Here is a 26230-nt window from a genome sequence, read left to right as displayed (position 1 = left end):
TCAACTATAATGATACAAGTTTAACTATAATGTTAGATGGATGTTCTAACCAGATATATGGAGAGAAGTGCCTGGATTGATCTCTAAATTGTTATACTGTGTGTGTTGGGATGTATTCATTGAATGTTTAACAGTCATAAAGTTTGAATCCTTTTGGACTATATTGGATATAAACATTCCTTTTTTTACCACGTCACAAACTATTTCTGCATTGTCACAGGCCTTGAATGTATGGGCGTGCATTCTGTGTTTATGTAAATACTTCCACTTGTTTGTTTCCTTTCTTTGTCTGAAATCTTTTTTCATTTTCACTCCCCTTAAGGCTCAGTAGGACAGTCCTTATTCAAAGCTTTCTTCAGCACTCGTATGAGTTTTTTAAAACATTTTCCACAGCCGGTCTGTATCCTGGGGCGCGTTCAGCAGGACACAACGTTTTGGAAAGTTCAGATAGTAATATGTAGAACAAACATTCCTCTCTGACATCAAATTAGATGGAATCACAACCTTTTTTAACCTGTATTTAACTTGGCAAGTCAGTTAAGAACAAATTCTTATTTGTGTAGACCAAGGAATAATGTTGGCTCTATTCATGGAACGTTTGGCAACTGAATGTGGCCCAGGTTTATGTCTGTGTGGTTTGGCTCAAGTATCTTGTTATGACTGCTCTGTGGACACATTGTTGTGCTTCAGAGTGCTGGCAAATTATGACATTTTATGAACAACGCTTACCTGCGCTTTTACCAATGTCCCTGTTTGTCTTCAGTAAATCATTATTTCTCTAACCTCAGTTATTTTCTATTCTTTGAATGACATATTTCACCCATATTCTACCTGATGTTGCGCTGATAGCAGGAAACCATTCAGATACCATGGTTCTCTTCATTGCGGCAGAAATGAGAAATGTAACTTAAACATTCATTTGATTCTATGAATAAACTGTGGGTTAGAACTATAAATGTTCTGAAATGTAACACTCATTGCACAGCCTCATTCCAAACCAAACAGGGCTTCACATGTGGTTCAAAAGATGGTCACATCCCACTCAGGTTTGACTTTACAAAATGAATGTTCGGGACTTGTTTCTTCTCCCTCTTTTTAAACAGCTTTCCTATTGGATAAGCTGCGGGAAGACGAATACATGTGTACTAAAAGTCTTACCTCAGAGAATCCAAAATATGATTTTATCTGTAGGATGTCTTATCATTTTCTATTTGTTTTATGTGTTTGAAGGTCTGTTTTGATTCATTAGTAGCCTTGGCTATAATACAGAAACAGAATGACTCTTGTTGCTAGGCCTTCATCTATTTTAATGGACACCATGTGATACACTGGGGATGTAACCATAACTCGAGCCTGCACAGTGTTTGTTGTTGCTTGGTAGCTTAGAACTTGGTCCTGAAATGAAGCATGGCTATTAAAAGTGAAGGAACAGAAAGAAGGGGAGGGGGAAAGAGGGAAAATGGAGAGGAAAAAGTTAACCCCTTTATTTGTATATTAGGATGCCTTAACATTCTGGTGATCCATTTATCATGCTCTCTTGTTCTGAGAGAAAATACATTTGAGAAAAGTTCTCTCTAGAGTTCTCACTTTATTTTCTGCAATAATCATGATCAACATTATTAATATAACAAGTCAATAAATATCAACATACTGTTCCTCCAGATAATCAGGGCAGTAGCAAGTAGCACGTTGTAGGTCTACCATCCATAATTGCATGAGTGAGATAGAGTTGTTAGGAGGATCATTTCCATAATGAAACAGACCTATGGGGTTAACTAACAGGTAACCAGTATTCTTCCAGTTCTCTCATGTCTCCACCTGGTGATGAAGTGACTGTATTACAGCCTGCCAGCCACGAGATCTTCCACAGTAACAGGATCACACAATGAGTGTTTAGTCATGGGACATCCTATTATTGACTGCTGACCAACATACCTGGCACATGTTAACATATGTGTCATAACAATAGCATTGCAGCCCAATGATACTCTGGGCAGTCTAAAAACCCTTTACCATGGCAATGAATACCTCCACTGTGTGAATCGGGTTCCTAATCTTATTTTTAACGGAGATCCACTTCAATGAATGGCCTAGATACAGCCATTCACAGATTCCCAAGAACAGATTTCAGATTCTAGAATCCAATCTGCCTTCAAGAACCATCCTTGATTGACTGTTGGTTGTTGTTCAGGTACTGACATGACTTTTAATGTTTAGTCTGTCATCAAAAGCCTAATCTAAATATTACTTCTATCTGAACTGACCCATTCTCATTTTAATGAGCTGATGGTAGTTCCTCTTCACAGTCTGATTGGAATAACCCCACAGGAAAAATACATCAAATGACACCAAAACAAAAACCTTTTGGATCATACTAGAATTTATACACTCCACCACACAGCCTATTTAATAAAGTAAGAAAAATAATGGAAACAAAATTAAATTCATAGAATTGTACAATATACAGAATTTACAAATCCAAATCCAAACGCTGCCAGTGTTCTACCAGGTGTTGAAATAAATTAAACCTGTTTTAACGGGACTATTTCAAATAAATATTTACCTTTATACTGTATGCCCACAGCATGGCAATATTAAAGTGTTGATAGCAACCATGGTAAAGAAAATATAAAGTAAATCATGTGTTATTGAGGTAGTGAGTGCTCGACTGGAAGGTAAATTATCACACTAGATATGTGTATGTTGTTTAAGTATGTCTCAGAAAACAAATGTTGTGCAAATAGTTAGTTGACAAGGAATATGCATCAGTGTGTTTCTGGATCAGGGAGCTATACAGGAAGTGTATTTGCTCCACTACACCTGCAAATCAAATTAGATGGAATCACAACCTGTGAGATTAGTGTTCAGTCATGGTTTGGGACTCAATACCCAAGGTCTTGGTCTGGGTCTGGGGTCAGAGTCTAGTCTTGGTCTCAAGAGTCTTTATATACACATGGTCTTGGTCTATCTTTAGTTGTGACTCTATCCCTCTCTTTCTGTTCACTTTATCTCTACATCACTCCCATCCAGTGCCCCATCACCAGTGACATTAGTGACCCAATGATGACGATGATGCTGTTATAGATGGGCCCGCTGGAAGCTCCATAGTAGTACTCCATATCCCCAGAGCCCTCTGGTCCCTCATAGCCAACAGGCCTGGGGCCATACCCTCCACCTCTGGGGTACCCCCCATAGCCTCCTCCATAACCACCTCCATAACCTCCTCCATAACCTCCTCCATACCCCCCATATCCTCCTCCATAGCCAGGACGACTCAGGGCACTGCCCAGCATTGCTCCCCCCACGGCACCAGCAGCAGCAGCCCCTGCCATCTTCCCCACACTGGAGCCTCCACTCTGGGCAGGCATTGGTCGGTATGCCGGTCCGCTCGAGGATGGCATTGGTCGGTATCCCGTGCCTCCACCTTGACGAGGGTAACCGCTACCTCCACGTCTACTACCTCCCCACCCCCCACCGCCACTACGTCCGAAGCTCCCACCACGACGAGCCTCTAAGGTGGGGCATAGGGTTGCTAGGAGAAATAGGCAGGTTGCCACGGTGAGGAGAAGTCTCTGTTGGCCAACCATCATGTTCCCTGTGAAGACAAGAACATGAAGAGTTTGTGATGAATATATCCCACATTTCTACACTAGTGCTGGGTCATTACCAAGACGAGAACAAGACATGAACATAAGCATGATCTGTGATTAGTGTGAGACCCCCCCCAGTGACATAATGCCTGCATTCATCAGCTTGTCTGGAAAATCTGTCCAGTGATTAGTATGGTGGAACACAATGTACACACACACACACACACACACACACAGGTTTTAATATGGTAGAACACAACACACACACACACTAATGTTCTCGTCACTGCAGGCTTTGCAAATTGCTTAGTAAGGGTTATTTTTACGCTAGAGAGAAATTAACAGCGAGCTGGCCCTGCTAATCCAGCTTTGTCAGAGAATTGTTGCACAAGAGCCGTGAGAAGTCAACACCATAGCATCGATAGGATCTAACAAGTCAATTTAAGATTTCTGGCTTCAGTGCATTGAGAAGCCAGGATATAAACTCAGGTTGGTATGAACTCTGGTTCTAGTCTGTCAGAGGAAGATCTATGAAAAACAACAAGTGGAATGAAGGGAGACTTTTTCTAGTCAACATTGTCTCTAAAACCTTTATCAGTGTGAGTTGACAATAATCCTTGTCAATCCCCTTGTTTTTGTGTTTCAAAACCCAGGAGATATATTTTCTATTAGGTCAGGGATGACCACTAGACCAATGCCATAACAGATTCACTTCATAAGGACCATGTCATCATCTCAATAATCATCACAAGGTTTTACTTTATGTCCATAATCTGTCTCTCTACTTTCTCTATCTCCCTCTAATCTCTCTTCTGTCTCTGTCACTCTTACTCAGACCTCTTTACCACCGTAATCAATGTCCTCCCTAAGATTGTCTGTCCTCCTCTCTCCCCATCATCATCACACAGCATTACAGTGTAATCTGTGTCCTTGGCTCAGAGGCTATACATATCAATAGTCTTTTGGCTTTAGAATAATCCCACACAGTAGCTTTCCAGTTTCCAAGATGACCTACTGTGTTACGTAGAGAGTTCTAGAACGTCCCTCCTGGTTAATTCAGAACACAGAGTTCTAGAACTATCCTCCTGGTCCATTCAGAACTTTTGGTAACTGTGTAGGCATGCTGTAAATGTCTATGTAAAACTTATCCAATGGACATTTAACCCCTATAGAATGAGTTACACATGTGCAATACAACTGGGTCAAATGGCAATTAACACTAATGACACACTTGATGCACCTGCATTAAATAATGACATGCATCTTGGTATTTGTATTTTCAAATGCCAGATAACAGTTACAGTATGCTACATCATCAACAACAGATTGAAATATCTTCAGAAATGGGTATGATGACAGTAATGGAAATTCCCTGCAAACACTGAGCAAAAAGCGGTAGTGAGGGTTGAAACTCTTACCTGTAGAAGTTGGCGAAGAGCTGAAGAAAATCACAGACAGGTCAGAGGATGTCCGTTGCTAGTCCTGTTGTCCTCTTGGCTCAATCCTGTGTGTGTGATGGTAGGTGACTGTCGGGTCTCTTTAACCTCCAGACAATTTCAGCCATGTAGAGGGGATCTATCTCTGACCTTCTCATTGGCTGAGCAGGATAAACAATGATGCTCCTCCCTGCTAACACTGTAGTGTTCCGATAAGCCCCTGCCCCACCAACACTGTACAGACAGAAATACCTGCACACTTCGATAACCTGTGTGTGTGTGTGTTCAGCTTGCAGTTAGTGTGAACCTCAAAGTCCACCAAAACAACCAACAGAAATACTCCAGAGTTATGTCATACAGATTTAAATGACATTATATGATGTTCAATGTAAGATACAGTATATAAAATGGCATCAGATCATATCTTTACATATTATCATTGATTCAACAAGTATTATACAACCAGGATGACATGGTTTCCACCCACTGACCCAGAAAAGGACCAAATCTGCTTCAAGATAACTCTTTATTAAATAATAACAATTATTGTAAAAATACTACATTTCCAAATAGTGGCATGTCTTTGACTTTGAAGAGGGTGTCCTCAAAAAAAGGAGCGCTCAGTCAGAATGCAACATTACAACAGCTAAAATATCATGAAATAAACGTGTCAGTCTTGAAAAAGCAATAGACATTTAAATGACAAACATATATGCATGAACGCACACAAGCGCTCACAAACAATATACAGCAACCTTTTAAAAGCTGAGGGAAGATTTCCACTACCGGTCAAAAGTTCTAGAACACCTACTCATTCAAGGTTTTTTATTTATTTAGACTATTTTCTACATTGTAGAATAATAGTGAAGACATCAAAACTATGAAATACACATGGAATCATGTAGTAACCAAAAGTGTTAAATCAAAAAATATGTTATATTCAAGATTCTTCAAATAGCCACCCTTTGCCTTGATGACAGCTTTACACACTGTTGGCATTCTCCCAACCAGCTTCATGAGGTAGTCACCTGGAATGCATTTCAATTAACAGGTGTGCCTTCAAGTTATTTTGTGGAATTTCTGATTGGCTCAAAACTTAATGCGTTTGAGCCAATCAGTTGTGTTGTGACAAGGTAGGGGGGTATACAGAAGATAGCCCTATTTGGTAAAATACCAAATCCATATTATGGCAAGAACAGCTCAAATAAGCAAAGAGACAGTCCATCATTACTTTAAGACATGAAGGTCAGTCAAACCAGAACATTTCAAGAACTTTGAAAGTTTCTTCAAGTGCAGTCGCAAAAACCATCAAGCGCTATGATGAAACTGGCACTCATGAGGATCGCCATAGGAATGGAAGACTCAGAGTTACCTCTGTAGCAGAGGATAAGTTCATTAGTTACCAGCCTCAGAAATTACAGCCCAAATAAATGCCTCACAGAGTTCAAGTAACAGACACATCTCAACATCAACTGTTCAGAGGGGACTGTGTGAATCAGGTCTTCATGGTCGAATTGCTGCAAAGAAACCACTACTAAAAGGACAACAATAATAATAAGAGACTTGCTTGGGCCAAGAAACACGAGCAACGGACATTAGACCAGTGGAAATTTGTCCTTTGGTCTGGTGTCTAAATGGGAGATTTTTGGTTTCAACCGCCATGTCTTGTGAGATGCGGTGTGGGTGAACGCATGATCTCGCACGTGTATTTCCCACAGTAAAGCATGGAGGAGGAGATGTTATTGTGTGGGGGTGCTTTGATGGTGACACTGATTTATTTAGAATTCAAGGCACACTTAACCAGTATGGCTACAACAGCATTTTAGAGCTCAATGTGCCATCCCATCTGGTTTGGGCTTAGTGGAGTATAATTTGTTTTTCAACAGAACAATGACCCAACACACCTCCAGACTGTGTAAGGGCTATTTTACCAAGAAGGAGAGTGATGGAGTGCTGCATCAGATGACCTGGCCTCCACAACCCCCGACCTCAACCAAATTGAGATGGTTTAGGATGAGTTGGACCGCAGAGTGAAAGAAAAGCAGTCAACAAGTGCTCAGCATATGTGGGAACTCCTTCAAGACTGTTGGAAAAGCATTCCAGGTGAAGCTGGTTGAGAGAATGCCAAGAATGTGCAAAGCTGACATCAAGGCAAAGGGTGGCTATTTGAAGAATCTCAAATCTAAAATATATTTTGATTTGTTTAACACTTTTTGGTTACTACATGATTCCAATTCTTTACTACAGGATTCCATGTGTTATTTCATAGTATTGATGTCTTAAATATTATTCTACAATGTAGAAAATAGTTTTAAAAATTAAAGAAAAACCCTTGAATGAGTAGGTGTTCTAAAACGTTTGACCAGTAGTGTAGGTGTAACAGAATTGATGTACCACATCTCAAAGTCCTGTATGCAGTCATACACACACACAGATCAATATCTACAAGGCAACTAAGTACTGCTTTAGATATGCGTGCACACACACACAACATTCCCTCGTTTGAGCTATTGTAGTTGATCCATCATCTACATAAGTCACAATCTTAAGGAACTCTGGTCCTCTCTCTGTTTTGTGCTTCAGTCTCCAGGTGTTTGTAGACACACAGGTCATATCACACCATGGGATTATAACCCTGGCAAGCGAGGCTAACATTCTTGGAGTTGCCAAGTTAAATAAAGGTGAAAAAAACAGTTCTGACTGACAGCGTCATTGCGTTTTGGTACACCAGAAGTACATTCATTTCCAATGGAACACAGCGTTTGCCTTGCAGCATTGTGTTGCAGAGGCAGTTTCTGTGTTCTGTGTGGTGCAGATGTTGGATAAATCAAACGTATGCATCAAATTGTATGAGTAGACTTGACAGAAATAGTAGCAAAAGGTGAATAAACGTTTGTTGCACACATCTCACACATCGGATTACATAATGAAAAAAGTTTGACTGCAGAATTTCTTATGCAGCATTGATGCAATGACGCTGTCGGTCTGATCGAGGCATAACACACAGGTAACAGAAATGTTAGGTGGAGGTTTCAGATTAACTGTGGACAATCATGAAGTTACATTACAGTTACAGACTCACTAGAGCTGATCATAAAGAGAGTCCTGCAACACACTGGGGACAGGCACGTTTCAACATCACATACAGTCACAGGACAGGAGTCATTCAACTCCCTCACTGACTGGCTGAGAAACTCATCTAGCGTGTGATGTCACTGAGTCTGAGGTATGTTCTGGTTTTGAGAGATGTAAAAGGTGAGACAAGTTTAGTTATCTGCAGGTAGCAATATTGTTGAAAGGAAAATTACAGAGAAAGAGAGCGAGAGATCGAGTGCTATCTAGCTCAAAAGAACTAAGGGAGCTGGTTTTGTGCTTTAAATTCTTGTGCATCAGAGTGGTATGATAGAACATGGGGCAGGCTCAATGCTCCATACCGGCCCCCATATGAAAAGTGCCAGCCTTTATCTTCCCCACAAACTATTATTATTGCTGACATGGTACAGTTATGCAGATAACACTACCGAGGGGCAGGTATGTTAGAAAGGGATTGGGACAGAAAAGAGGATACCCACTGGGCAAAAACCGATTGAATCAATGTTGTTTCCACGTCATTTCAACCCCCCAAATCAACTTGATGAGGTTGAATTACAGTGGAAAACCAACTGGATTTGCAGAAAGTAATCAATGGAAGGGCATTTAGTATTTTTTTCAACCACCTATAATTTTTTGGGGTTAATTTCAAGTTGAATTCACGTTAGTTGACAACTCAATCAGAAATAAATCAAAACTAGAAGCTGAATAGACTTCTGTGCCCAGTGGGCATGTACTGTCTGTAAATGGTATGGACAGAAACAGCAGGAATCAGGAAAGAGGGTGGCATGCTTCACAATGTGTACACTGTCCCTACGGAGGTCTTGAAAGATAATTAGGCGAGGTTGAAATGGGTGCCTCTCCTCTGGGTGGTTCTTGATCACTCCTGTTTTGTGCTTGGGACGGAGTCAGGGGTGAGGAGGGGTAGCTGAACAGGTCTGGGAGATCTTGGGAAGGTTTTGTGAAGATGTGGTTGTCCCTCCCTAAACCAGGTCACATACAGGTGGTCCCCTCAGGAAGACAATGCAACTGCTTCTCTATGATACACCGCAGATATGCATATCTATACACACAGAGAGAGAGAGACAGAGAGAGATATAGATAGAGAGCGAGAATGAGACATTAACACATAGTACATTGGGGAGACACCATAGACACAGCTATTGGGAGAAGTAGATGTTGCCACTGCAGAGACTTTGCCAATACTGCACCTGCTCCTGAGTTTCTGCACCTCCCGGTCCTCTTCCTCCATCAGCTTGGTGATGAAACTCTGCAGCACTGGCATCTCAAACTTAATATACTGTGCCACCTGGTGGGGAGGAGGGAGAAATTCAGTTACAAACACAGACCTGACCTGGACCCAGACCCTCAACTATTATGAAATCACAATACTGTAGTAGTAATAATAATAACAACAACGTAAAGGTCATAAATAGTCATAACAGCTTATGTCAGTTTTTGGCCATTGACTACACTGTCAAGCCAGTGTCAAGCCATTGTTGAGGAGAGCTAATTGGCTTGGCTGGCAGCCCCCCAAGCAGCTTCACTTAAGTAAATTATGGTTTTGCTATTCTAGTGCATAAATAGACCACTGCAAGTTCTATTGAACTGAGCCCTTTTGTAATTGAAAAGGGGACAAACAGAAAATTCCATTCAGAGGATGTGATTTAGTTTAGGGGCACTAAGAAGTAGTGAATGATTTATCAGTTGTATAGTGGGTGGGGAGTAATTTGGCAGTTACACATCAGCAGTCTTACGTCATAGGTGACTTCCTCTCCCAGGTCCTGCTCCATCAGGAAGATTCTGCTGACCTGTTCACATGGACCCTGAAGCACACGCAACACCAGGGGATAGTCACTGCGCTTCAGCTTCACACGCTCTGAAAGAAAAAACATTGTCAGACCTTTACTGCATTACACCAGGTGTACCTAAGTTATGTTAGAAGATTACCATGTTTTTCCACAGTGCTGCAGCACTCTTGCGCGCACACACACACACACACACACACACACACACACACACACGATAAACACAAATTGATTACATGGACCCTGCGAAACAGAGAAAGTGCTTCAGCTTTAAACTCTGTGACAGACACGCAACCACACAACAACACACAAACTCACTCACCCCCGCTGGTGTGTACAAGATACAGCGCAAAGTCATCTGGGCTGTTCTCAATCTTAAACTTGTTAAGTAGCACTCGCAGCACCTGAGGCGTGGTCATACAACTGTTGATCCGCACGTTAGTCACTGAACCATACGCTGGAGTAAAGACTGCAGTCTGAAGGGGCGATGGGGGCCGCACAATTATGAGAGGGTGAGAGGATTGAGTGAGAGAGAGAGACAGGATTAGTTTATTTGTGGTAGTATGTTGTCATTGTATTAGTGTTTAGCTGCAGTATAGTGTGTGTGTGTGTGTGTGTGTGTGTGTGTGTGTGTGTGTGTGTGTGTGTGTGTGTGTGTGTGTGTGTGTGTGTGTGTGTGTGTGTGTGTGTGTGTGTGTGTGTGTGTGTTGTCATGACGTTGGCCTGTGGGTAAGGTTTATGACCCCCCCATAAATAACATTCTCCCTTCCCTCTCTCTCTGACTCTACTGAAGGACTCTTGAATAGCCTTTGTTAAACATAGGGTCTGGGAACATCAAACAAGTGAGGGAAAGGAACCATATTTCAGTAATAGAACCAGTTGAAAATATGCGTTGGTACTTAATGAATATGATGTCAGTTCGGTTGTCATCTGAGACATTATGACTGATGACAGGACAACATAAACTGTATCTGGGAAAGTCTACACATTCTAGTTATCAGATTCACATGGAATTGTTGTGCAATTTAAATACAACACTATTTGTGAAAAGATTACATGTAATTTTAGCTTCCAAATGAGAGATTTGGGTTTTCATAAAGTTAGAGCTCTGCTCAATCAGTGGCCCGTCCCTGTGAAGAGACATGGGTTATAAACTATGAAACACACCCTTCTCTCCCCCCACTATATAAGCCCTTGACGATGTATGTAATGTAACTATCTGTTCCGAGGATGATAAGACGACGGTCCATACGTTGAAAAGGACTAACATGTCAACTACAGAACTAAGCCAACCTCAGCGTGCGCTTTGGTTGTGAATGGTATAAATTTGAACTCCTATTCACTAAAGAAGTGAGACATCCTAGCCGTTGAGTTAGCAACAGCAGCTGTAAACATGGGCTAGGAAAGGAAGGACGACGTATCCAGTCTAACACACAACAACAATACTACAACATATCCAATTTACCACCAGTGACATTCTTCCGAGGACAGGCTCTGTTGGCCAGCATCTACACGACCAACCTACCGAAGCGCAGCTCAGAGTAAATATTTATTGCATTTTCCTTTTCCAGATGGGCGGTAATTTAGAATGCATAAGATACTGTATTTACGATAGCAGAGCTTCTCTCTTTGTTCCTCAGTCTTCCCGCTCTTTCACTCAAACCCAACCCCCTTTTCTTTGTGTAACCAGCTGTCATATCTGTTCCGTCCGCTAGGGACGTTTTCCTTTATGACATAATTTGTAATCAAGGTATGATTCATTCTGTGTATATGTAATTCTGTGTGATTAGTTAGGTATTTAGTAAATAAATAATACACCCAATTTTGTATTGCTGATTCAACCAGGGTTAGCCAGGGTTCGTGAAGACAACCAAGAATTCTACGATGTTCAGGTGAGACTGAAATAAGGTGACGATTAATATTGACTGCTATTGATGTAAAATATTGCTAGGTCTTTCAGAGTTTATTCGAAAGATAACAGCTCTATAAACACTCTTTCGTGGTGCCCCGACTTTCTAGTTAATTACATTTACATGATTAGCTCAATCAGGTAATATTAATTACAGAGAAAGGATTTTATAGAATAGCATGTCATATCACTTAATCCGGCATAGCCAAAGACACGACAGTGTGTACCTTGTGATTGTAGAAGTGTCCGTTGATGGAGAAGCGGTGTCGTCGTAACCTTCTCTGGTCACTAGGTGACCGGCGCTGGCCCCGTCTCAGAACCCCTGCATCGCTCTTCGTCCTCAGCAGCTGGGCGGAGCTCTCATATTCCTCTGTCCAATCAGAGCACAGATATAGGAGAACGGGGAGGAGTCAGACAATCAAGCTCCTATGAACGTCAGAGAATGTTCTAAAAATGTATTGTTGAACAGACATGGCTATCTGATGTTGGATAAATAATTGGGTTTTCCATAATAACAAGCTGAAGGTTCAGACTACTCTTCTATAAGACCCACCTTCTTCCTCATCCTCCTTCACAATGGTGTCCTCTGATTGGCTTTCGTGCTCTGTCACTTCTATGGTGGGCGGGATCTGCTGGGTACCTTCATTGCTACTGACATAAGGCAAACACGAATATTCCAATATTTAATTGGCTGACCTTATTTATGACACATTATATTCTCTTCAAAGTTATACTACATCAGTGTGTAAATGACAGGCAGAGGAACAGTAAAATATGGTTTCTATGTAATCTGATTGGTGAATATAATGTATGTTCAGAGTAAACTAAAAACCCAGAATATAGGTCATAATAAAGAAATAACAGTATGGCCACAGGACAAACATTCACCAAACCAAACTCTGTAAAATGTCAACCACATGCCCACTGCCACAGACACACTATCCTGGTCAGACAAAATGAAATAAATATGCTTGGCCATTGATGAGTATGACATTTTAGGATAATCATTAGGTTATAGCAATACTTCATTATCAGTCAAGTCATTATTTTTGCACCCCCCTCCCCCCTTTGCCCTCAGAACAGCCTCAATTTGTCAGGGCATGGGCTCTACAAGGTGCCAAAACGTTCCACAGAGATTCTGGCCCATGTTGACTCCAATGCTTCCCACAGTTGTGTCAAGTTGGCTGGATGTCCTTTGGATGGTGGACCATTCTTGATACACATGGGAAACAGTTGAGCATGAAAAATACAGCAGCGTTGCAGTTCTTGACACAAACCGGTGCGCCTGGCACATACTACCATACCCTGTTCAAAGGCACTTAAATCACATACACAATCCATGTTTTAATTGTCTCCAGGCATAAAAATCCTTCTTTAACCCCCTCCCCCTTCATATACCCTGAAGTGACTTCAAAAAAGGATTATGGCTTTCACCTGGTCAGTCTATGCCATGGAAAGAGCAGGTGTTCTTAATGTTTTGTATACTCAGTGTATCCTTTTCATACATACTGTACGTAGTACATGTTTCTATATGTTGCCTTCTCTGTGTTGTTGGTATAAGAGCTCACACCCTACCTCTGATTATCCAGGGCACAGCCGGAGTGCCAGGAGGTAGAGGAGGGAGGAGGCCTGATTCGCTCGTGATCGTCCTGCATCTGCAATCTAATAGGTCGACGCAGGCCCCAGGAGATATTCAACAAACCCTCCACGATCAGCTCCCCTTCCTCCTGTAAAGACAGAGTCACCTCAATCAATACACACACACAAAAACACTGACAGTTATTACCCTTTTGAGGCAGGGTGAATTATTGAGTCAGTGATGGGTAAATTGAACAGCAAAGGTTTGAAAGAGAGAAAAACAAACAAAGAGTGGAGGAAAAGAAAAAGCATACATGCAATAAAGAGCTGAAATAGGAGGGGGCAGCTATTACACCAATTATGACAGTGATTAGCAACAATGGAAAGACTCTCGCTCTTACTCTCATTCACATGCATATAAACGATGGCGCCAGAGGGGAGGGCTGCCGTCTTATCGGCTCTTAACCAACCATGCTATTTTGTTTGTATTTTCACGTTGTTCGTAACTTGTTTTGTACATAATGTTGCTGCCTCCGTCTATTTTGACCGAAAATAGCTTCTGGACATCAGAACTGCGATTGCTCACCTCAAACTGGACGAGGAGTTCTTCAATGAGTCGGATGGGAGGGATATACTACTACAGACAACCGAACAGGCCCAGATCCCCGTGATTCGCTGGAGAAGGAAACTGCGATTTTGTGGAAAAAGATCCAGGTGCCTTGTTAGGATCAGGCGACGAGTGGCTAATCTACCCTTGCCTTCCGACCTGCAAGCTAATGTTCATCGCTGGAAAATAAATGGGACGAGCTAAAAGCACGTACTGTATATCCTACCAAAGGGACATTAAAAACTGTAATATCTTATGTTTCACCGAGTCGTGGCTGAACAACGTCATTAAGAACATTCAGCTGGTGGGTTATACACTCCATTTGGAGGACAGAACAGCAGCCTCCGGTAAGAAATGGGGCTGGGGCCTATGCATATATGTGAACAACAGCTGGTGCATGATATCTAAGGAAGTATCAAGGTTTTGCTCACCTGAGGTAGAGTATCTCATGATAAGCTGTACACCACACTATCTACCTAGAGAGTTTTCATCTGTATTTTTCATCGCTGTCTACATACCACCACAGACCGATGCTGGCACTATCCAGAGGCGGCGCTCCTAGTGGCCAAGGACTTTAATTAATGCAGGGAAATTCTTTCAGCATGTTAAATGTGCAGAGGAAAGAAAATTCTAGACCACATTTACTTCACACACAGAGACACGTACAAAGCTGTCCCTCACCCTCCATTTGGCAAATCTGACCATAATTATATCCTCCTGATTCCTGCTTACAAGCTAAAACTAAAGCAGGAAGCACCAGTGACTCTGCCTATAAAAAAGTGGTCAGATGAAACAGATGCTAAACTACAGGACTGCTTTGCTAGCACAGCCTGGAATATGTTCCCGGATTCTTCCGATGGCATTGAGGAGTACACCACATCAGTACTCCGAGCATGCACTGACCAACTGGCAAGTATCTTCACTGACATTTTCAACCTCTCCCTGTCTGAGTCTGTAATACCAACATGTTTCAAGCAGACCACCATATTCTCTGTGCCCATGAACACTAAGGTAAACTGTTTAAATTACTACCGACCAGTAGCACTCACGTCTTTAGCCATGAAATGCTTTGAAAGGCATGGCTCACATCAACACCATTATCCCAGAAACCCTAGGCCCACTCCAATTTGCATACCACACCAACAGATCCACAGCCCTAAAAATGGTCAAATACTCCAGCCACCCTGGTCATAGACTGTTCTCAGTGCTACCGCACAACAAGTGGTACCGGAGCGCCAAGTCTAGGTCCAAGAGGCTCCTAAATAGCTTCTAACCCCAAGCCATAAACTGAACAGCTAATCAAATAGCTACCCAGATTATTTGCATTGCCCCCCCCGGAACGCTGCTGCTACTCTCTGTTATTATTATTATTATCATCATCTATGTATAGTCACTTTAATAACCCTACCTACATGTACATATTCCCTCAATTACCTCGACACCGGTGCACCCGCACATTGACATTGACTCTACCGGTACCCCCCGTATATAGCCTTCCTATTGTTATTTACTGTTGCTCTTTAATGATTTGTTATTCTTATCTCTTACTTTAAAATATATATACAGTGCCTTGCGAAAGTATTCGGCCCCCTTGAACTTTGCGACCTTTTGCCACATTTCAGGCTTCAAACAAAGATATAAAACTGTATTTTTTTGTGAAGAATCAACAACAAGTGGGACACAATCATGAAGTGGAACGACATTTATTGGATATTTCAAACAAATTTAACAAATCAAAAACTGAAAAATTGGGCGTGCAAAATTATTCAGCCCCTTTACTTTCAGTGCAGCAAACTCTCTCCAGAAGTTCAGTGAGGATCTCTGAATGATCCAATGTTGACCTAAATGACTAATGATGATAAATACAATCCACCTGTGTGTAATCAAGTCTCCGTATAAATGCACCTGCACTGTGATAGTCTCCGAGGTCCGTTAAAAGCGCAGAGAGCATCATGAAGAACAAGGAACACACCAGGCAGGTCCGAGATACTGTTGTGAAGAAGTTTAAAGCCGATTTCCCAAGCTTTAAACATCCCAAGGAGCACTGTGCAAGCGATAATATTGAAATGGAGGGAGTATCAGACCGCTGCAAATCTACCAAGACCTGGCCGTCCCTCTAAACTTTCAGCTCATACAAGGAGAAGACTGATCAGAGATGCAGCAAAGAGGCCCATGATCACTCTGGATGAACTGCAGAGATCTACAGCTGAGGTGGGAGACTCTGTCCATAGGACAACAATCAGTCGTATATTGCACAAATCTGGCCTTTATGGAAGAGTGGCAAGAAGAAAGCCATTTCTTAAAGATATCCATAAAGTGTCGTTTAAAGTTTGCCACAAGCCACCTGGGAGACACACCAAACATGTGGAAGAAGGTGCTCTGGTCAGATGAAACCAAAATGGAACTTTTTGGCAACAATGCAAAACGTTATGTTTGGCGTAAAAGCAACACAGATCATCACCCTGAACACACCATCCCCACTGTCAAACATGGTGGTGGCAGCATCATGGTTTGGGCCTGCTTTTCTTCAGCAGGGACAGGGAAGATGGTTAAAATTGATGGAAAGATGGATGGAGCCAAATACAGGACCATTCTGGAAGAAAACCTGATGGAGTCTGCAAAAGACCTGAGACTGGGACGGAGATTTGTCTTCCAACAAGACAATGATCCAAAACATAAAGCAAAATCTACAATGGAATGGTTCAAAAATAAACATATCCAGGTGTTAGAATGGCCAAGTCAAAGTCCAGACCTGAATCCAATCGAGAATCTGTGGAAAGAACTGAAAACTGCTGTTCACAAATGCTCTCCATCCAACCTCACTGAGCTCGAGCTGTTTTGCAAGGAGGAATGGGAAAAAAATGTCAGTCTCTCGATGTGCAAAACTGATAGAGACATACCCCAAGCGACTTACAGCTGTAATCGCAGCAAAAGGTGGCGCTACAAAGTATTAATTTAAGGGGGCAGAATAATTTTGCGCGCCCAATTTTTCAGTTTTTGATTTGTTAAAAAAGTTTGAAATATCCAATAAATGTCGTTCCACTTCATGATTGTGTCCCACTTGTTGTTGATTCTTCACAAAAAAATACAGTTTTATATCTTTATGTTTGAAGCCTGAAATGTGGCAAAAGGTCGCAAAGTTAAAGGGGGCCGAATACTTTCGCAAGGAACTGTATATTTTCTTAAAACTGCATTGTTGGTTAAGGGCTTGTAAGTAAGCATTTCACAAGGTCTACACGTGTTGTATTCGGCGCATGTGACAAATACAATTGGATTTACACCAACACACACGCACTACCGATACCTCTCTGTGTCTCAACTGCAGGTTCTGTCCATCATAATAGAGGTTGTAGGTTTTGAGGTGGGACAGGACTGTTGCCCTGAAGACAGAAAGAGAACTTTAATGACAACAATCAATTAATTTACACACATTTCATTATTGCATACATCGGTGTGTATGTGTCTGTGTGCATCTGTGGTGTATGTGTGTGCATGCCTTACTTGCTGATGAACTTTTTGTCTCCGATCTGAACCCCGTTCTGAATGTTATCCATTCTCAGTCAGCATGAGAGGAGCTGGAGAGAGAGAGAGAGAGAGAGAGAGAGAGAGAGAGAGAGAGAGAGAGAGAGAGAGAGAGAGAGAGAGAGAGAGACAGTGAGAGAGACCGAGAGAGCGAGAGACAGAGAGAGTGAGAGACAGGGCTAGACAGAGACAGAGATCAGAAATCATATTCAGATGTTTTTATAGGAGGTTGATGAGTACCAGTCTAGGGATGAAGCAGAGAGAGGACATAGGAAAGGAAGGGAGAGAATAGGGGGAGTGGAATTCAACATGAATGTGGATAGATTTTGGAGAACAATGATGCAATAGAGAGAGAGAGATTGACTGATGAGTCTCATGACACCTCATGATCAACCAGAGGCAGCAATTCAACCGAGCATCACCATGGAGACACACCACATTGCCACAGAGACAGGAGGTGGGTGGGGAGGAAGAGTAGGAATATGATTGAAGGAAGAATAAAACATTCAAAAATGATTGGAAAATAATAAATATATACCTCAGATAGACATGCAGGTAGGGAAATACAACAATCACTGGATTTCATACATCTAGTCTGTCATCAAGTCACTCAACATTGTTAAAAGTGGAACTGACAGCATTTTAGCGATATTAAATATTGTTAAAATCCGTTCATATACACCCCCAGGAAGATTGACACTTTTTAAAACATTTTCTGACAAGCGAGCACTTAGATAATAACTTTCACATTTTCATAAATTATAAGAATGTTTGGGAATTATGTACAGTTGAAGTCATAAGTTAACATACACTTAGGTTGGAGTCATTAAAAGTAGTTTTACAACCACTCCACAAATTTCTTGTTAACAAACTATAGTTTTGGCAAGTCGGTGAGGACATCTACTTTGTGCATGACACAAGTAATTTTTCCAACAATTGTTTACAGACAGATTATTTCACTTATAAACTCACTGTATCACAATTCCAGTGAGTCAGAAGTTTACATACACTAAGTTTACTGTGCCTTTAAACAACTTGGAATATTCCAGATAACAATGTCATGGCTTTAGAAGCTTCTGATTGACTCATGATGCCTATTAGCCTATTAAAGGTGTTCCTGTGGATGTATTTCAAGGCCTACTTTCAAACTTTCAAACAAAATCAAAAGAAATCAGCCAAGACCTCAGAAAAAAAACAAGTCTGGTTCATCCTTGGGAGCAATTTCCAAATGCCTGAAGGTAACACGTTCATCTGTACAAACAATAGTACGCAAGTATAAAACCCATGGGACCACGCAGCCATCATACCGCTCAGGAAGGAGACGCGTTTGGTCTCCTAGAGATGAACGTACTTTGGTGCGAAAAATTAAGATCAATCCCAGAACAACAGCAAAGGACCTTGTAAAGATGCTGGAGGAAACGGATACAAAAGTATCTATATCCACAGTAAAAAGAGTCCTATATCGACATAACCTGAAAGGCCGCTCAGCAAGGAAGAAGCCACTGCTCCAAAACCGCCATAAAAAAGCCAGACTACAGTTTGTAACTGCACATGGGGACAAAGGTGGTACTTTTTGGACAAATGTCCTCTGGTCTGATGAAACAGAAATATAACTATTTGGCCATAATGACCATTGTATGTTTGGAGGAAAAGGGGGGATGCTTGCAAGCCGAAGAACACCATCCCAACCGTGAAGCAGGGTGTGGCAGCATCATGTTGTGGGGGTGCTTTGCTCCAAGAGTGTGCAAAGCTGTCAAGGCAAAGGGTGTCTATTTGAAGAATCTCAAATCTCAAATCTATTTTGATTTGTTTAACACTTTTTTGGTTACTACATGATTCCATATGTGTTATTTCATAGTACTGATGTCTAAAATGTAGAAAATAGTCAAAATAAAGAAAAACCCTTGAATGAATAGTTATAAAACTTGATTTATTTATTTTTTACCCCGTTTTTATCCCCAATGTCGTGGTATCGCTGGTAGTTACTGTCTTGTCTCATCGCTACAACTCCCACACGGACTCGGGAGAGGCGAAGGTCGAGAGCCATGCGTCCTCCGAAACACACTGCTTCTTAACACAGCGCGCATCCAACCCGGAAGCCAGCCCCACCAATGTGTCGGAGGAAACACCGTACACCTAGCGACCTGGTCAGCTTGCACTGCGCCCGACCCGCCACAGGAGTCGCTAGTGCGCGATGAGACAAGGATATCCCTGCAGGCCAAACCCTCCCTAACCCGGACAACGCGAGGCCAATTGTGCGCAGCCCCATGGGCCTCATGGTCGCGGCCGGCTGCGACAGAGCCGGCCGCGACCGTGAGTCTCTGGTCTCTGGTGGCACAGCTAGCACTTCCTTAGACCACTGCGCCACCCTGGATGCCAGGTTCTAAAACTTTTCACCGGTAGTGTAGATTACATTGATTTTAGCATTGGCAAATTGGCTTAGTCTCGTAGTGAGTTTCATAAACATATTTTTTGGGAATTCTGAAATGTATTAGAATAAATGTCGTTATCTACCTGACAGGAGTGCTAGTTAGCTAGGTTAGCTTGCTAGGCACATTAATAGCTTTAGGATGATTGTTTTTAAGCTCAATTTCAAGATTTCCACCAAGGACGTTGCCTCTCTAATCATTACTCTCCCTCGCTTGGTCAAGGGACATTTAAGGTACATTTGGATGTGACGATGTAAAATGTCATTCAAGGGCTGAGGGTTTAGGGCCGAGGGCTGTCTACTTTGAATATGGACTGCAGCCTGTCTCTGACTGACTGAAACAGGAACAGGAACAGTCAGTGTGAGATGGAGCAAGACAGCTGTGCTACACAATCTCTCTCTCTTCCTCTTTTCCTCCTCCTCTCCCCATCTGTCTAAAACACACACCACACACAGAAAATCCCTAACACACATGGAAAGCTCTGTGGTGACCATCACACACACACACACACACAGATGTTGGACTTTTAATTTAACATGGCATGCTGCCAGCATACTCCTAGGTTTCCTTCCTGCCAGGCTGAAAGAGAGAGAAAGAGAGAGAGAGAAAGAGAGAGAGTGTGTGTGAGTGAGTGAGAGAGAGGGGGCAGCAGAGAAGCTTGTGAAGGACAAGAACAGGTGCAAGGCACGCTGGAGTCACATGGGGCACCCTCCATACCAAATCATTTCAGTTGTATTAACACACATATTCAACACCCTCTGACACGCAGGCACACACGTACACACACACGCACACGCAGTGTCTCAGCCTTGTCCTTCTCAGACCTCTTCAATCAAAACTTGCTTTTAATAACATACACTCTAAACACACAATGTTATGCTATCCAGTACCCATTGTATATTTCCACTTGGCTACTTCCCCATCCCTGCAGTGAAACATTACTGAAATATCTGCCAATAACAGATAAATCCAACATAAACATTTGTGTTTGTGTGTGTATGGGTGTGCGCATGCGTGTATGTAGAAAGCTGCTGTGTGGCTTACCGTACTGAGAGCTGTGTGACCCTGTCAGGCCAGGAAAGAGACAGAGAGATCGGCTACCAGCACCAGTAGCACAAACACACGATATGTTAGTCCTCAGGGTCCAGTTGACCTGAAGCTGGCTCGGCTTGAGCCGGTGAAGCTACTCTGTCCTTTCTGTGGTGGAGAGAGAGTGTTCAGCACTAAGCCTGTCTCTTCAGACTTCAGTGGCTGGTTATCCAGGGGAGTTACCCAAGGCCTCAGTCTAAGGCTTCTGTGTGTTTGTAGGGGAGAGGCGATGGAGAGAGCACTAGGGAGAGAAAGGGGCGGTCGAAGGGGCTGGTTTAAAGGAAGTGTTCCCCTTCCGCTAATGTCTTCCTCCTTTAGAGCCTCAGTCACAGCGGAAACTGATGCTGCCGCTCTGACATGAGACTTCCTCAATTCAAACTACAGACATGAAATATGATATCTCTCCCCCACATACACATGGACAAATACACCAACGCACACACACCTTCTCTCTGAAAGGCTCACAAGTAGCCCCATATACAGACAGAGAGAACTATTGAAAGGTAAGAAGCAACAGACAACATCCACACACACAATCTACCTCACGTGTCCAGCCAATGCCTCACGTACAAACAATTTCAATTATCGTGATCATATCAAAAAATGTAAGACCAATCAACCAACACACTATGCAGCATTATCCATATTTCAGCACCTACGCTACATGACCAAAGGTATGTGGACACCTGCTCATCGAATATCTCATTCCAAAATCATGAGCATTAATATGGAGTTGGTCCCCCCTTTGCTGTTATACAGCCTCCACTCTTCTGGGAAGGCTTTCCACTAGATGTTGGAACATTGCTGCGGGGACTTGCTTCCATTCAGCCACAGGCATTATTGAGGTCAGGCACTGATGTTTGACGATCAGGCTTGGCTCGCAGTCGGCGTTCCAATTCATCCCAAAGGTGTTTGATGGGGTTGAGGTCAGGGCTCTGTGCAGGCCAGTCAAGTTCCTCCACACCGATCTCAACAAACCATTTCTGTATGGACCTCGCTTTGTGCACAGGGGCATTGTCATGCTGAAACAGGAGAGGGCCTTCCCAAAACTGTTGCCACAAATGTGGAAGTACAGAATTGTCTAGAATGTAATTGTATGCTGTAGTGTTAAGAATTCCCTTCACTGGAACTAAGGGGCCTAGCCCGAACCATGAAAAACAGCCCCAGACCATTATTCCTCCTACTAAACTTTAGAGTTGGCACTAGACATTCAGGCAGGTAGCGTTCTCCTGGCATCCACCAAAATCAGATTCGTCCATCAGACTGCCAGATGGTGATATGTGATTCAACACTCTAGAGAATGCTTTTCCACTGCTCCAGAGTCCAATGGCGGCTAGCTTTACACCACTCTGGCTGATGCTTGGCATTGCGCATGGTTATCTTAGGCTTGTGTGGCTGCTCGGCAATGGAAACCCATTTCATGAAGCTCCAGACAAACAGTTCTTGTGCTGATGTTGCTTCTAGAGGCAGTTTGGAACTAGACATGATTGGCTGAGATAATGGATGGTCTGGACATGCCGAGAGATGAGTTAGGATTGGTCTGCCATGTAGCACACTTTTGTCTATAACATGAGCTGCTCAATATGTGTAGGTAATTCTTTCTAACACAGCTTTTTTGAAAGGTATCACGAAGAACTACAAAAGTGTTGCTAAAGTTCTCCACTTTCTGCAGGACCGAGTTTTGAAAACAGTGGAATGCCTGGTGGAAGCACAGTATAGCTAATAGCTAATGAGATGGAAAAAAATTCTGCCGTTTGATTGCAAATATAAAACACCTGTCTCCGGATTACATCTTCAAACTAAAGGCAACCATAGCATCCGTGACAGAGGGAGAAGCGTTCATCCAAGTATACGGGTAAGAGAGTCTAGCTAGCTACATTTTCAGATATTATGTTGAAAATTTTGTCAGAAAGTCATTTTCATTGCAAGTTAAAGCGTACTGTTAGCTAGGTAGCTAATGTTAGCTGGCTGTCTTGCTAGCTAACGTTACAAGAAATATTACTACACAGATCACATGTGTATCTCAGAGCCATTTGCATTGCTAGTTATTGTCTAATATTATCTAGCCAGCTAACATTGAACCTAGTTGGTTAGCTTTAGCTACCTGTAGATTCATGCAAGGAAGTAACGTTATGAGTTGGGATTATGGTTAATTGTTTAGCAGCTCCATGTCTAAACAAAAGACTATGCAAGTAACCATTTTCCTGTAATAATGAATAGAAATGAGCTAAAGTTAAGACATTGTCAGCTATATGATATGGTCTTTATTTGTACTGGCTAATTTAATGTTAGCTATCTAGCTAACAAGCGAGAATCAAAACAAAACATTGTTTAGAAAGTTGGTTTTAGTTGCCTGGTATGCTAGATTGACATATACTAAATTCTATTTTAAACATATGGGTTTATTGGTGTTAAAATACACCAGTTATGCTATTTTGGACCAGCAGGCTGCTGATGTCATGCAGCCTGTCGTTTTGATGTCGGATGACAATAGAATGTTCACGATGTCACTGTGACAACTGTATACATACATGTTGATAGACATAGTATAAACCAGCCTTTAGTCTTGAAATCTTTGGTTGTTTAGTACACTACCGTACTCACTCGGTTTAGCACATGGCCTCATTGAATCCTTAAAGAGATGGGTGGGACAAAGAAGAGCTCTCCAGTAAGTATCGAAACATTCAAAAGGTCCATTTTCTCAAAAGTGGGGTTACATGTTTAACAACTTTCAAAGCAGAATTACTTTCCCGTTGTTCTTCAACTGTAGTGTATGATTTACCATTTACTAGCTCTTAGTCTACTTAAAGCCAATGTAAAAATCACCATTTGAAATTTTACTACATAAGACCGAATCGAGGTGGTTGGTCACATACAGTGCATATTAGGCCATGCCAGGCCTATACACACACACACCACAATAGGAGACATTAGCCTTAATACCCAGACCGGGGATGGGCGGCTCAGTCCTTGAGAGCCAAATTGTGCTGGGCCAAGCCAACGGTCCCAGTGATGACAGATTACTGGTATGTAATTTAAGTCTGGACTGTGGCCCAAGAAACCGCTAGAGGTTTTGATGGGTCAAGGCACGAACATGTGGGAACCCCTGGTCTAGTCTGGCAGTTCCACATGAATTATGATGTAATTTAGGAAACCCAGACCTAAAATCTTGCGTAACAGCATCACCTACTTTATGTTACTGTCAACGAAAGATTAATGATGTGGCTACACTCTAATTCTGATCTGTCTCAATTCAGTGTCTGCTGCCTGCAAAAAACACATCATGCCTGTTGTTTTGGGGGGGGGGGGGGGGGGGGGGACGACTGGCCGTATCTAAAGAGAGACACATTTACCCAGGCTGGCTCGGGCCGCGGCTCTGTGTTCTGTCACTGTGTTTTGTTCTGCATTCCAGCTTGGACGATGGATTTGGGGAGAATGAGCCCTGTTCTGTTCTGGACAGGGGTCCAAATACAGCCTCCAGTCTTCCCCTCCCTCTGCATTCCCTTGAATTCTCTACTGACTCATATACAACCACAGCAGCCAAGCCAGTCTCTCTCCCTCCCTATGCCTCCACCCCTCAACCATAGCAGCCAAGCCAGTCTCGTTCCCTCCCTATGCCTCCACCCCTCAACCAAGCCAGTCTTTCTCCTTCCCTACGCCTCTACCAGAGATGACCTAGTCTAAGCATAGTGCTCTCTCTTCCTCCCTCTTTCCACACAACTCTATTCGATAAGCTTAATAGCCATGGAAAAGAGGTGCAAATATTGGCAAAGCAGAAACGTTTTAGTTCGCTAATATCAGAAGTCTTTCGACCCCCCCCCCCTCCCCTCCTCTCTCTGTCACTCTCTACAGTGCTAGACTTATTAACTCCTGGTCTATTGCGTTCTTGTTGTAACATATCTATTCACATTAATGTTGTAATTTCAATTAGTTTTCCTCTTCATCTAAACTTGTTTTCCTCCATCCCTTTCACTTCCTCTCTGTCTCATCTTCCTGGACTGGCACCCATCCACCTCTATTAAAACTCCTGACCATGATTTCCGGACTTCTCTCTCCCGCTCACATTCACAAACACATACACATATTTTGATCTCTTGCTCTGTGCCTCTGTCCTTGGTGAACTGCTTTCTTGTGGGATGAATGCAGGTCCAAACCTCCACTTCCCCCTTCCTCCCTCTCAACCCCAACTTTGCCTCCGCACTATTGTTCACATTGTCATAGCAACCCTAAAAACATCTGAGGTCTAACAACCAAATCTATTACAGAGTGCCAAATATTGTCTGTGTGTGTGTATCCCTGCCCCTTCAATCTGTCTCTCACCATTGTGGTGAAAGATTTTACATGAGCTTAGGAAGCATTATATCCTATTAATTAGGAGTCATTAAGGTACAGGCCAATACATGATGAATTCCCTCACAACTTAGTGGGAAAAATATGACCACATGCTTGAACATCCACAATCTGAGAGGGTAAGTCTCCAGGTACTCCCACAGTAGTGTGTGTTGTGTTGAGAGGAATCTTAAATATCTTGATACTTAATGTCATCTATCCAGATTCCAGACGGACAGAGAATATTTTATAGACTACACTGTATAGGAAGAGGCCCGAGATGGCTTTCTAACGGTTAACATAATAAAACCCTGAAAAGCGTTTATAACAGTGTTATTTGGTACTGTGTGTGGAGGGCGAATAGAGTTGCACTATCAATGGGATAACATGTTTTTACTATAGCCTCTGACTAGCAATTATATCAGATTACTTCGAAAAGGTCTGTTTCGTTGGATCTTGACCGTGCTCTAAAACTATAGCTGGCGACATTGTTATTTGTATACACATAGAAATGGGCTACAAAGTGCTTGCCATGAGTTTATCGATCGCTACACAGGAATGGCAGACTCATATCGTTTTACATATATCCTACTTACGGAAGGAGCTGCTAGACAGTCTGATGATTTCCCGAACCTCTGCAGGCTTTATGTGTTGTTAACGAACGATAAACTGGGGTTGGTTCTTCTCTGCCACGTTGGGGGCTCGGGCTGGATAAAGTCGTTAACCGTGCGTCGCCTAGTCTGCTCGTTTTCTGCTCGGTTCGCCCTATCCGCGCATCGGAAACAATCGGAGCATACAAGCACTGGGGTTTGCGTGCCTGGCGTGCGCTCAACGAGAGGAGAT

At 42.5% G+C, this 26230-nt stretch overlaps 2 protein-coding genes across 4 annotated transcripts; both read right to left on the bottom strand.

The window, feature by feature from the left end:
- Nucleotides 1-1568: 1568 nt before the first annotated feature.
- LOC116374820 (keratin-associated protein 19-2-like) lies at nucleotides 1569-5141 on the bottom strand. Its single transcript, XM_031829885.1, has 2 exons — nucleotides 5009-5141; nucleotides 1569-3595 (listed from the first exon to the last, which is right to left on the bottom strand). Exon 2 carries the CDS (start codon nucleotides 3588-3590, stop codon nucleotides 3012-3014), a length of 579 nt encoding a protein of 192 aa, XP_031685745.1. The 5' UTR covers nucleotides 3591-3595; nucleotides 5009-5141; the 3' UTR covers nucleotides 1569-3011.
- Nucleotides 5142-5533: 392 nt separating this feature from the next.
- On the bottom strand, nucleotides 5534-26218 carry LOC109896047 (ras association domain-containing protein 2). 3 transcript variants are annotated; one of them, XM_031829883.1, is made up of 10 exons: nucleotides 25984-26218; nucleotides 17520-17593; nucleotides 17323-17398; nucleotides 13409-13560; nucleotides 12387-12484; nucleotides 12061-12203; nucleotides 10247-10400; nucleotides 9874-9995; nucleotides 9328-9425; nucleotides 5534-9179 (listed from the first exon to the last, which is right to left on the bottom strand). In XM_031829883.1, exons 2-10 carry the CDS (start codon nucleotides 17570-17572, stop codon nucleotides 9110-9112), a joined length of 966 nt encoding a protein of 321 aa, XP_031685743.1. In that variant the 5' UTR covers nucleotides 17573-17593; nucleotides 25984-26218; the 3' UTR covers nucleotides 5534-9109. The 3 variants fall into 3 exon arrangements, with proteins under 3 accessions (XP_031685743.1, XP_031685744.1, XP_031685742.1); XM_031829884.1 differs by lacking the exon at nucleotides 25984-26218 and adding an exon at nucleotides 21014-21345 and having other exon boundaries at nucleotides 12387-12481; XM_031829882.1 differs by lacking the exon at nucleotides 25984-26218 and adding an exon at nucleotides 21014-21342.
- Between the last annotated feature and the right edge of the window lie 12 nt (nucleotides 26219-26230).

The sequence above is a fragment of the Oncorhynchus kisutch genome, linkage group LG8, assembly GCF_002021735.2.
Source record: "Oncorhynchus kisutch isolate 150728-3 linkage group LG8, Okis_V2, whole genome shotgun sequence".
In the NCBI taxonomy this organism is placed as follows: domain Eukaryota; kingdom Metazoa; phylum Chordata; class Actinopteri; order Salmoniformes; family Salmonidae; genus Oncorhynchus; species Oncorhynchus kisutch.
The sequence above is the reverse complement of the archived record's forward strand: the minus strand, read 5'-3'. Positions and strand labels throughout refer to the sequence as shown.

Bases quoted from the DNA above. Each gene is read 5' to 3' on its own strand.
- LOC116374820 (XM_031829885.1), bottom strand. From the start codon at position 3,590: ATGATGGTTGGCCAACAGAGACTTCTCCTCACCGTGGCAACCTGCCTA.
- LOC109896047 (XM_031829883.1), bottom strand. From the start codon at position 17,572: ATGGATAACATTCAGAACGGGGTTCAGATCGGAGACAAAAAGTTCATC. The intron at 13,561-17,322 runs GTATCGGTAGTG...CTGTCTTTACAG, and splicing joins TGCAGTTGAGACACAGAGAG to GAGGAAGGGGAGCTGATCGT. The intron at 9,180-9,327 runs GTGCAGTATTGG...CTGTGTGTATAG, and splicing joins GTGCAGAAACTCAGGAGCAG to ATATGCATATCTGCGGTGTA.